The sequence below is a fragment of the Bos javanicus genome, chromosome 13 (genome assembly GCF_032452875.1).
Source record: "Bos javanicus breed banteng chromosome 13, ARS-OSU_banteng_1.0, whole genome shotgun sequence".
NCBI lineage: Eukaryota > Metazoa > Chordata > Mammalia > Artiodactyla > Bovidae > Bos > Bos javanicus.
The window spans coordinates 44,637,161-44,649,269 of NC_083880.1; the positions used below are offsets into that span (position 1 = coordinate 44,637,161).

General features: G+C 49.1%; 1 protein-coding gene across 3 annotated transcripts; it reads left to right on the plus strand.

Moving 5' to 3' along the window:
* The first annotated feature begins 3,028 nt into the window (after positions 1–3,028).
* Positions 3,029–11,801, plus strand: KLF6 (KLF transcription factor 6). 3 transcript variants are annotated; one of them, XM_061436519.1, is made up of 4 exons: positions 3,029–3,369; positions 6,183–6,759; positions 8,166–8,289; positions 8,758–11,801. In XM_061436519.1, exons 1-4 carry the CDS (start codon positions 3,166–3,168, stop codon positions 8,807–8,809), a joined length of 957 nt encoding a protein of 318 aa, XP_061292503.1. In that variant the 5' UTR covers positions 3,029–3,165; the 3' UTR covers positions 8,810–11,801. The 3 variants fall into 3 exon arrangements, 2 of the variants coding, with proteins under 2 accessions (XP_061292503.1, XP_061292504.1); XR_009740338.1 differs by lacking the exon at positions 8,758–11,801 and having other exon boundaries at positions 3,046–3,369; positions 6,183–6,974; positions 8,166–8,252; XM_061436520.1 differs by lacking the exon at positions 8,166–8,289 and having other exon boundaries at positions 3,048–3,369.
* Positions 11,802–12,109: the final 308 nt, after the last annotated feature.

Sequence of the window (12,109 nt, forward strand, 5' to 3'; positions counted from 1 at the left end):
AAATTCACAAACAATAAATGTTGGTCGGAGTGTAGGCAAAAGGGAACCCTCTGACATGGTCAGTGGAACTGTAACTTGATGCGGCCACTATGGAAAACAAAATGGAAGTTGCTCAAGAACCAAAACATAGGACTATCATATGATCCAGCGATTCTGCTTCTGGGCATATATATGAAAAAAAAAACGAAAACACTAATTTGAAAAGATTCATGCACCCCAACATTTATAGCAGCATTATTTACAATAGCCAAGATATGAAAACACACACACACACACTGGAATACTACTCAGCCATAAAAAAGAATGAAAATTTGCCAACAACATGGATGGACCTGGACTATATTATGCCCAGTGAAATAAGTCAGATGGAGAAAAATAAATAAATATATTATGACTTATATATGGAATCTCAAAAAAGTAAAACAAACAAATGAATATAGCAGAAACTGACTCACAGATGATGAGAACAAACTAGTGGTTACCAGTGGGGAGAGGGATGGAGGGAGGGGTAAGATAGGGGTAGGAGATTAAGAAGTACCAACTATTATGTACAAAAAATAAGCTACAAGGATATAGTGTACAACATAGGAAATATAGTCAATACATCATAATAAAATCTTGAAAAATTGTGAATCATTATGTAGTACACCTGAAATTTATATGTTTTAAATCAGCTATACTTCAATAAAATATACAATATTACAGGAAAGCAAAATTGTCCAAAAGGTGAATAAGAATACTGTAACCATGACACCCACATGCACTGCACAGAGAGTTATCATGGCACCTTCCCTTGGACAGTGTCTCTCTCCCTTGACCTAACTCTCCTCCTTACAGTTCAGGATGCTGTTTCCTTTGCATATTTACTGGATCCTTGCTTCCCTGGATCCTTGCTTCCCTGGATCATTGCCTCCAATTACTGAGAAAACCTACTCCCTGATATAAGCTTACTCTCAGACCCACCGTCCAGATACAACCAGCTGCTAGGCAACAATGGGTGGGCACAACCTGAAGCTGGTTCAAGGCAAGCCAGTCCCAATCCATGTCTTCTCTATGGAGGGCCAGTCATGACACTGTTTCCAGGATAGAGGACCACTGAACACAAGCCAGTGATCATTGTAATCAGCTCACCATGAATCATCTTTATAGACTTTTTAATACAATAGATACAATAAGATAATATCCTTCCCTAACTTTTGATTGACAAAGGTCCCTGCCTAGAATCTTACAGGGTCATAGGCAAACTCAAGTCTGCTAAAATCTAACATACAAAATCCTCTCAAAAGTCTTTTACATACTTCATTAAAAATTTTTTATTTAAAAGATGTCTCATTAAACTCTATTTTGAAATAAAAATGGAGGTAGTAGCTATAATTCAGTTTTCCATTTCAAATTTTAAAAGGCATATTCTTCTTGGTCTTGGCATTTTGCTAGAAAATGAACATTATGGTATATTTCAGGAGATAATTCATATAGCAAAACACACACACACACATTAAGTGTCAGCTCAACGTAACTTGAATTGTTTTCACATTCACTAGGGACAAGTCTAGTTGTTAATCTTCGTGAGGGTCTCCAAATGGGTCTTGGAATGAGGACTGCTCTGTGGTAGGCAACAAGTACAATGACAATTGTCTATATGGTAGGCAACAAGTACAAGGACAGTGTCTAGAACCCCCATTTCCCAGACTTCAGTGGCAACAGATTCATCTGGAGAGCTTGGTTAAACAACGGCTGGGACTCTGTAGGTCTGGGATCAGACCCTGGGTTTGTAAAATATACACAGCTGGTGTGGATGGGGAACCCTACCAAGATAGGTTATAGGCTCCCTCTATTTATAACCCCACCTGCCCCAACAAGATGTCCTCTTTTCAAAAATAAAAGTGTGTGTTTGATAGAATCAAGAGTGTACATAAGCCTCTCAAGAGCCAGGAGATTGAACTTGGGTCTTCCAGGCCACTCTGCTCTTGCAGGTTACGCAGGCAGAGGGGTGAGGATGTGGCACAGCCGTGGTCCCCGAGTTAAGTGCCCTGTCCTTGTGAAGGAGGCTGAAGGGGGAAACTCAGATTCATATACAACACAGCCCGTCGACTAGGGCCCTCCTGTCCCTCAGCACACCTCTGGGGCTGGTCAGCCCCCCACCCCGGGGTCACAGGTGCCACCTGGGGACAAAGGGGGATGGAACAGGGAGGGAAGGGGACACAGCGCGCGGGGCGGGGGTGGGGGGGTGCAAATGGAAACAGGGCAGGTACAGAGGGATAACGGAGCGAAAAGGAGGGGGGAAAGAGGGGGACAGACGGGGATGGAGACGGGAATCTACAGCTGGGGCAGGAGGGGGCACCGAGAAGGTGGAAGGACGGAGGAGGCTAGAGAACGGCCGGCCAGCCCGAGGTCGGAGGGAGGGACAGAGTGGACCCAGCCGCGCTCCCCTCAGCTCGGCGGAAGGTCAGGGGACCAGGGCCCGGGCGACCGACCCGACGAACGTGGACCAGGGCTGAGGGGACAAGGACGGGGACAGGGACGGGACGACGGGGAAACCAGGGCCGGGACCGGGCGATCGGCCCGACGGACGGGGACCAGAGCTGCGGGGACGAGGACGGGAAGACCGGGGCCGGGACCGAAACCGGGACGGGAAGGGCAGGGACACCGGGTCCCCTCGGCCCGGCCGGCCGAGGCGCACGCAGCCTCTCGGCCGCGCACCTCCCAGCTCCGACTCCTCCGGCGCGAGACGGCCCGCGCCTTATATACCCTGCTAAAAATAGCCTGCGAAACCGCCTCCCAATCAGAACCGGCCGAAGTTCGAATTCTGCCAATGGCGAGGGCGGTGATGGAGAGGCTCGGTCACGCCAGGCGGGGCCGCGGTGAGCCGCCGCCCGCGATTGGCCGGAGCTGACATCATCTCCGTGCAGCCCCCGGGCCGGGAGCGGCGTGATTGGGCGGCGCGCGGGGCGGGCGCGGGCGAGTCACGTGGGGAGGCGGCGGCGGGGGGAGCTGGGCGGGGAGGAGGGGAGGCTGGCAGCGGAGCTTTGAATAGGGAAGTTTTGCAGGGGTTACGTTTGCAGTCAGTCCGGTGTTTGCAAATATTGTGCGGGCTCGCGAGCGCGTCTCCGGGCTCCGGCCAGGACCCGAACCCGCGGCGCCTAATCGCTGCGCACTTGAGTTTGCATGAACTTCCCCGGCGCTGCAGGCACGGCCGCCGCGCTCCCGACTGCAGACCGCAAGCCTCCCTGTTTTTACAGCAGCGGGGACGGTCTCTTCCAGCCCGACATGGATGTGCTCCCAATGTGCAGCATCTTCCAGGAACTCCAGATTGTGCACGAGACTGGTTACTTCTCGGCGCTGCCCTCCCTGGAGGAATACTGGCAACAGGTAAATAGGGATTTTCGTGGGCCAGGTGCCCCGGTGCGCCGAGCAGGGAGTGCGTGCATGCACCCGCAGGACGGTGTGTGCTTGGAGGTGCAATTCTTTTTTATTTTGTTCTTTTTCTTCTTCCTTTTTTTTTTAATGGTTTGGGTAAATTTTTTTAAAAAAATTAAAATAGTTATTGTTAAGACGTACTTGTGGCTCCGGCGCAGAAGGCACTTCAAAGGGGCCTTTCAGAGCGTGGAGCGGAGTTGTCATCTGAGTGGGGTGCAGCGGCGCCGGGCGCTCCCCGTGTTCTTGCCGTTTTCTGGGGCTGCTGAACCGTCTTCCCGAGCGTAGACCCAGCTCCGCGGCCTGATCTCGGCCCCAGCCCTTGGCAGAAGTTTGGTGCTTGTTCCAGCTCCAGGCTCTCCACAGCTGGACCTAGTCATATGAACCTGCATGGAGTGCCAAGGTTATTTTTTCTTCTTTTTTATTTTTAAGGTATTTTGTTTTCGGTTTTTTTTTTTTTTTTGGTGTTACAGGTTTTTCTTTCTTTCTTTTTTACTTAAGAATTTCACCAGCGAAACACCCACAAGCTCCTTTTCTCTACCAGGCCATTTTCAGTTTCTTTACCTTTGGAATCCTTAAGATTTGCCTCCATCTGCCTTGTTTTTCTTACCTCCTTCTTTTGTTGACCAGAAAAAAAAGGGGGGGAGAAAAAAAAAAAACCAATGTTTGCACAACCAGTGACTTATCAGTCATATGACAATGAGCCTGTCCGAATTGCTTCTAGTCTCAGTTTGGGAAGAGGAGTCTCTGTTTCCGGCATTTTTTAGTGAAATTGGAATTCTGGGCATTGGACATTTAAAAAACTTTATTTTTCCCCCTTCTCCTACGTTAGGATTGCCTGAAGGGAGAGAGATTCTGACACTTGTCCCATTGTCTTTAAAAGATAGGAGGGTTTGAGGTTGTCTCTGCCCTACTAGGCTGTTTGCTTTTTGTCACAAAGTGAATTAGCAGATCGCATATATTCTGCGGGTTTCAAAGCTTAGAAGGCTTTTAAGGGGGATGAAATGCAAAGTGGAACAACCTTCACATGCCTGCCTCATTGTTCACAGTCCTCCCTTCCCTCTCCCCTCCCAGCTTTTCCTACTGAAGCTTCCTAGGATGTGATTGAAATCGATCTAAGTAGTTTCCTTGGGCATTTGGGATTTGGGCCACAAGCCAGGCTGAGCTCTGGGTTGCCTTCAGAGGCTTTTAAACTCTCCCCAAGAGCTTCATTCTGGTCCCCAGTGCTCCTCGGCATAATGGGGATTTTAAATTAGCCAGATTATTAAAGTTTAACAAGGTCTCAGTAAACATGCTTTCCTTTTTCTTTGGAACATCCATAAGATATCTCGCCAGTCTCTCCTCAGAACACTGGAGGGTGCTTTGTAACCTAGACGTCTAATTTTAGGGGTAACAAGAAAACAATGATTGTTTTTTTCCCCCTCTGCTTGCTCCTGCTTGCGGTGTGAAGAGTCTGGTGGCGGGGAGGGGGAAGGATATATTCTGATAGCAGGCACCGTGCTAAATAAGCAAGCCTGAGCCCTTTGGGTGGGCTTGGCTAGCCCTGAAAATGATTTGCTTAAAAAAAGAGAGCGGCGTTTGCTGTAGCAATGTAAATCTGTAGACTTGCAGTTGTATAGACAGCCTTATATGGACATGTAGGCAGTTGATCCTAGTGAAGATAAGGCAGACATAATTTAATCCTAAAATGTTTCCTACCGTTTTTCTTTTCCAGTGGCTAGAAAGTTTGAGATGGTGGGGAGAGGGGATGCTGGTGTCTCGGCAGTTGTAGCTTCTGGAAAGGTTGGTTGTGGGGCTGGGGGGGGGCACTCTGTCCCTGACACACTGCATGTATATTTGAACCGGGTCCTTTTTTTGGCCGCTGGTCAGAATTTCAAAAGGAAGTCTCCTTTGGCATTGCGTGAAAGAAATAGAGTGATGACTCATACAGTTGTACTCTTGGCCAGCAGATAAAGTTCTAGTCCATTGTGGGACTCCCAGCAGGGCCGGGAAAGGAATTTCCCCTCCCGCATCCTTTACAAAAGCAGATGGCCATTCTGGAACCATTTTTCCACTCCTGTTGTTGTTTTCCTCTGACCACTGTGGAAGTCATTTAAGTTGTGTGCGCACATGGCCCTGTACTTGGGAATGGCATTCTTTGAAAGCCTACTAAGGTCTGGGCTCCTCCACAGGAAACGGGTAGCTTCTGGGCAGCTCGGTTGATGTTCCTGACCCTAGACGTCCCCCTGGCTGCGTCTGCCCCGGCTGGGCGCGGCCTGTGCTGTCAGCGGTTCTCCAGAGGGGACGCATGGCCATGTCAGAGCTCACCGTGCTGCGGGCAGCAGGCCCGCAGAAGCAGGCTGCCTGGGTGTCCTTCATGCACAGGGTTCTGGAGGCTGTCTGATAATCTGGTTAAACCTGTCGGGTGGGGGTGGGGGTGTCGGAGGCTGGTGTCCTTTGTGTGGCTAACAGAAACTCATTAGAAACGTCAACACTGTAACTCTTAACAGAAACTAGCTCCTCTGTGGCCATCAGCCATTTGTGGCCATCGTGGTCCACCTCGGGGAAGCGGGGAGAGGCTTCGCCCTGGTTTTCCTTCTGAACGTGTCCCGTTCTTAGAGATAGCTCTCCTCTTGCTCTGCTGCAGACACGGAGTCCTATAGAGGCAAGGCCACAGTTGATCTGCCCTTGGCTCCTGCATGTTTTGGTGGTTTTTTTTGGAATTGTGCTTTCGGTTCCGTTTTCAGTGTGGTCACAATCACGTGCCTCCCTGTGATTCTTTCGCACAGACCTGCCTGGAGTTGGAACGTTACCTGCAGAGCGAGCCCTGCTACGTGTCAGCCTCCGAGATCAAATTCGACAGCCAGGAAGATCTGTGGACCAAAATCATCTTGGCTCGGGAGAAAAAGGAGGACGCGGACCTGAAGGTGTCCTCCTCTGGTCCGCCCGAGGACGCGCTCCACAGCCCTGGCTTCAGCTACAACCTGGAGACCAACAGCCTGAACTCGGATGTGAGCAGCGAGTCCTCTGACAGCTCCGAGGAGCTCTCGCCCACCACCAAGTTTACCTCCGACCCCATCAGCGAAGTCTTGGTCAATTCGGGGAATCTGAGCTCCTCGGTCACCTCCACGCCTCCGTCCTCCCCAGAACTGAGCAGGGAGCCCTCGCACCTGTGGGGCTGTGTGCCTGGCGAGCTGCACCCCCCCGGGAAGGCGCGGGGCGGGACCTCAGGGAAGCCGGGCGACAAGGGCAGCGGGGACGCCTCCCCCGACGGCCGCAGGCGGGTGCATCGCTGCCACTTTAATGGCTGCAGGAAAGTTTACACCAAAAGCTCCCACTTGAAAGCACACCAGCGCACCCACACAGGTCAGTCCCTCCTGCGACCTGGGCGGTGGGGCGCTGCTGAATTTCACCCGCCCTGGGAGGGGGCTGGGCAGGAGGCTCTCGGAGCAGACACATCCTCACCTCCTTTCTTCCCCCCCGAAAAAGTTGGGTCTCTGGGGAGGACAGAGTAGTCGCTGAAAGACTGGACTTATGTGCCCGATGAATGGTCTATCGCTTTCTGATTAAACACACAAGAGGTAAATCACATTCTTTGTCTACACCCAGTCCCCTGCCCACTCCCAAGCACCCGGGTTACAGAGACCCCACTGTGCCCAGCTGGCAGTGTCCATGCATCATGTTACATGGAGTTGCCTCTGACTTGTGGGCACGGAGTTCGAGGGTTGAGAGGGGGTGGCCCAGCCGTGTGGCACACATCGGTGTCAGTCACCATGGGGGGGTCTTCTTAGCTGACCCTATCGACTGAAGTGGTATCGTCGGCGGGTGCCTGGTAAGGATTTCTCTGCATGTCATGCTGCCTTTGCTTTCTGATGCCAGTTTTTAACACAATATCTTCCTAATGAAATATCACAATCTGGAGAATAGTTTGGTTTCAAGTTACCATGACAGCCTAGGATAACTGCTGGAACGTCACAGACATCTTAGACCTGAGAGGAGTCTTAAGGGTCACGTCACACAGAATCTCATGCTGCCAGTAATGAGAGGAGACGGGGATCCCCGAAGCAGCTCAAGGCAGAGCTGGAATCAGGACCCGGGTGCCCTGGACCGGCTCCCAGTGGTCCCAGCAGCACACTCAGGACTAGCTGTGGGAATTTTTTAATTTCTCAGATAGCACCTTTAGTGAAATCCTATTTGTAAAATGGCCAAGGGATGAAGTCAACTGGGTGTCTTGCTGGTCCTTTAGAAAGTGCTTTGAAGGCTTTGGAATGGGGCTTCCCAGAAACTCATGACCTCGGTTTTGGAGAAATGTAGTTTCCCGGAGGAAACTACAGAGCCTCATTCCACGGGGAAGTGAGTAAGGAACAAAATAAGTGCTTGAGAGAAACCGTTTCCATGGAGAAAGCAGTAAAAACCCAGCCCTGGCCAAGGCTGTGGGTCCAGTGGCCTGACACATCACCTCGGAAGTATTTCTCCGGTCTGAGTAATTGTCATTCTTCCATGTTGGCTCTGGTCACGGTCATGCGGCCCTGCCAAGCCTGGGTCCGTCCCCCAGCACTGGGAGTCCCCAGGCTAGGTCAGAAAAGAGCCCCTGCCTGGTACCTCGGGAGGACCGGCTCCCAGCCCTAACGGGTGTGTGTTCTGAGTTCCTGAGGGCAGTGACCCCCTAGCCTGCTCCTGAGAGGACTCCCTGGCCGTGTGCTGGGGTCGCGGGGCCCCTCCCTCACTGCTCAGTGAAGTAATGGCGTGCCTGTCATGTGCTCTCTTCCCAGGAGAAAAGCCTTACAGATGCTCATGGGAAGGGTGTGAGTGGCGTTTTGCAAGAAGCGATGAGTTAACCAGACACTTCAGAAAGCACACTGGTGCCAAGCCTTTTAAATGTTCTCACTGTGACAGGTACGTGCATGAACCACAGGGGCGGGGGTGCCATCCCCGGGAGCAGGCATGCCGTCACCCCGCAGTGGGCAGCCATCCTCCGGGCCTGTAGTGGCATTTCTCTTTTCAGCCCAGGACTTTTTTAAAAAGGCTCTTGTTTGCCAGTCGTCCGGGTTAGGTAGCCCCAGGTATTTGAGTGCCTGAGAATCGGGTGATTTCGTTCATACTTTCCAAGGAACAACCCTTGATCAGTTTTCAGATTTGAAGGCCAGGTAGTAAAGTCTAGTGACATTCCCAAGAACTCACTGGTGGCCTCTTTGATGTAGATACTTCTGTCAGTTGGAATTTCCTGCCCCAAATGAGGATGGGGTGACTCAGCTGGGGGAGTGCACCCTCCTGGGGAGAGGCTGAGGTTGGGGAGCTCGGGGCAGAGGTCTGTGACCTGCAGGGCAGGAGAACTGATGTCTGGGACCCCGATTCTCTCTACAGGTGTTTCTCCAGGTCCGACCACCTGGCCCTGCACATGAAGAGACACCTCTGAGGGGGCAGAGCGACAACTCCTGCGGGCTAAAAAGGCTTCCAGGCTGAGACGGCCGCGGAAGGAGGGTGCGTGTTCCAGCCAAAGCCATTTTGCACCCTGCCCGGTCACCTCCAGGACCTACTGGGAAGGTCTTTCGAGGGCGAGAACAGTCACGTCCGAAGCGGCAGGGCACCCGGGGTGTGTGGTGTCTGGGTGGCCCTGGCTCGCCACTGGTTACCTGTCCTCTGAGTGGTCCCTAAGCCTTTGCCGTGAGCATGTGCACTGAGAATGTTAGTGGTGGGTGGGCTGTATGTGGAGGGTCTCCTACGGACTGGGTAACGAGGCACATCCTTTCCCTGGCGAGACTGCAAGAGACAGAAAAAAAAAAACAGAGTTTGAATGTTCTGTGTGTGAGGCGTGTTCCGTGAGACGAGATGACCATCCTTCATTTCCTGAGGGGGTGTCTGCGCCTTAGAGGAGAGAAAAAAAAAAAAGACAAGAAGAAGGGAAGATGTGGAGGGCAGGCGTGGGCAGTCAGGACCCCGAGTGACGAGTGGGTGTTGGTGGGGAGAGCCCCTTCCCCCGCGGTGTGTGACGGGAGCGTTCGGTGTTCGGTTCAGCTGTGTGAAGTGAGTAGCTGGCGCTGCTTGCTGTGACAGAGTTCATTTGTTACCTGTTGTATACGCTGTGTACCTACAAACATAACACGTGGATAACTTTTCCTTCTAAGACAAAAGTAATGCATGGTCTGGGGAATTATCTGCTTTTCCATTTTTAAATCAGGACTACCGTTTTGGTTCCAAGTTCACTGAGCAGCTAAGATAACAATTGGTCGAATCAGGTGACCCCCTAGCCATCTGGGCCTGGCAATACATGATGCTCCACCCCCCCCCAACTCCCGCCCCTTGGATTTATTCGTAACACTCCCCTTCTAGAGAGGCGTTGTGCAGTGTAGGACTATTTTGTCAGTGGTTCCGAATTCGTATTACCTTTTTGGAGAATTTCAAGTTGCCCTTGGGAGACATTGGGCACGAGTTGGGTGTCCGGGACACCAAGGCTGGGAATCGCTGGTCTAACGTCCCACTAGACTCAGAACCTAAAATTTTTCTCAGTTGGGTGGATGAAACCACTAAAGCTTAGAAACTGTTTTCTCATGCAGCTAAGTTTCTCTTATTTATGCCTTGAGGACTCATTTCTGGTTTTCTAGCTGTTAATGCACTGTAGATCTTAATAATGGTGCCTTACGCAAGTGGCCCCTCCTGTGGGGGTCTCATACAGGGGAATGGGTGATGCATGCTTTATTAAGGCTCTTTTTTCACCTGGCTTTGTACTGTATCAATATTTAATACAGAAAAAAAAAACAAAACTCTTTAAGGTCCTACTTCACAAGTCAAATAGATGAAAACTCCCCAAACAAGTCAGTATTTACTCAATAGCTTAGACAACTTGACTGTCAGTGTTCAAGTGGGAAACACATGATAATTGGAAAATCAGACCATTTCTGCCACCGTGAGGGTGAGACTTCAATATAGACTTTGCACAACACTTGTACAGATCATACACCGGCTGTGTTTAATATGTAACATTTTCACACGTATTAAAGATACAGAAGTATTAAAAAACAATGTATTTGCTTAAAAGGCACAAGTTTCTCGCGTATCTATCTAGCTATCTGTTGGTAACACAGAAGGTATATTACTTTTTTAAAAAGTGGGCGAAATTCTTGTGTATGTACATTTGTGTGTATAATATGTGTATGTGTGTGTGTATATATATATACATATATATGAATAATATATAAATATTTTTTTAAGGAGAAATTAGAATGTATAGCTAGAAAATTCCACAGCCTGTGAAGACCTATTTCAAAATGGCCATAAAGGAGGTAAAAATGAAAACTATAACTTTTATAAAGGCTTTATCTTTCATTTAACAATTTGCCACAGGCCTTTGGCATCAGATCTCTTCCAGACTGCCAAGTCACTCATCATAATAGGTGGGTCTGGGATAGGGTCCCTTGGCCATTCAGAACTGCCATGAACGGAATACTAGCCCGCTGGTTGTTTGGTCTCAGACACACTAAGGTTTTGATTTCAAACGTCAGCCTTATTGAAGATCTAACCTAAAAGAAAGCTAATCACAGAGATTCTTTTTGAGAGCATTTTTTATGCAGATGAAGCTACTTTTTTTCCAGCACATAGATTCTTCCAGTTTTTCCAACAAGTAATTTCCCCGAATTGGCATACTGCAGCATGGACAGCTGATCCTCCATGCAGCTGCTGGTCAAGGGTGTGGATCTTCTCTTTATATATATTTATTTATATATATATATATACATATATATATACACATAAGTCTGGCTGGGCTGGTATTTTGTTTGATCTTCCTGAAAATGAGCAATGGTAAAAGCTCATATAACTGGGTTTTTTTGTTCTTTTTTTTTTTTAAATCTGGGCTGATGGATACACTTACCTAAAGAAATTATTTTGCTGAGGGGGAAAATGCACTTTTTTCTTTTGGCAGTTCCAAATCCAGACACTTGATTTGCTGGATTTTGGGGGAAAAAATTCCTTTTTTGGCCCTGCTGTGTGCTTAGCCATAACAGTTCCATTAAGCAAGAAGGTAAACAAAAGACAAAAAATAAAAAACTTGCACTGGCTTGTCTCACTTATGAAACACCGTGGAGTGGTTTGATTGGGTGGGGCTGGGTGCCATGTATGTCAATGCCTGTAATTTTCATAATAAGCAAGTACATAAAGAATTACAATTCTGTTCAGGTGATAACTGAGCCTCAATCAAGCAGAAACTTTTTGCTTGACATTAAAAGAAAATTTCTATTAGTGAAATTTCTTTCTTTTTATTTTGAAGCACCCTGTTATCTAAAAAATCTTTGTAAGATTTTTGTAAAATTTTGTTTTACAAGATTTTATTTGAAATTGTTTTTTGCAAGATTGTTATATTTCTGTATGAATGTATTTTTTATTGGAATAACATAAAAGAATTCTTATCAGCATCTTGAGTCTGGCTGTTTTTGTGGGGGGGTGGGGGGTGGAGGTGGAGGGAGGGAGTGTTGAAATAAATTCCTGCCAGATTAATCACTGGGCTCCTCCTTGGGAAATCTTCCTTATGCAACCCCAGCAGCCACTTGCCTGTCTCCCTCCCACTCACCGTCCTGGCAGCAAAGGTGGAAATAGGAGCCTGGGGTTGGTCCCCTGATGCGCACTGGGTTCTCCTCCAGGGCCTGGCCACTAGGCTTTGGGGCTCAGGAGGAAACTCTGGCTGTGCTTTCGCTGTCACTCCAGCCTGGGAATAAACTGCAGA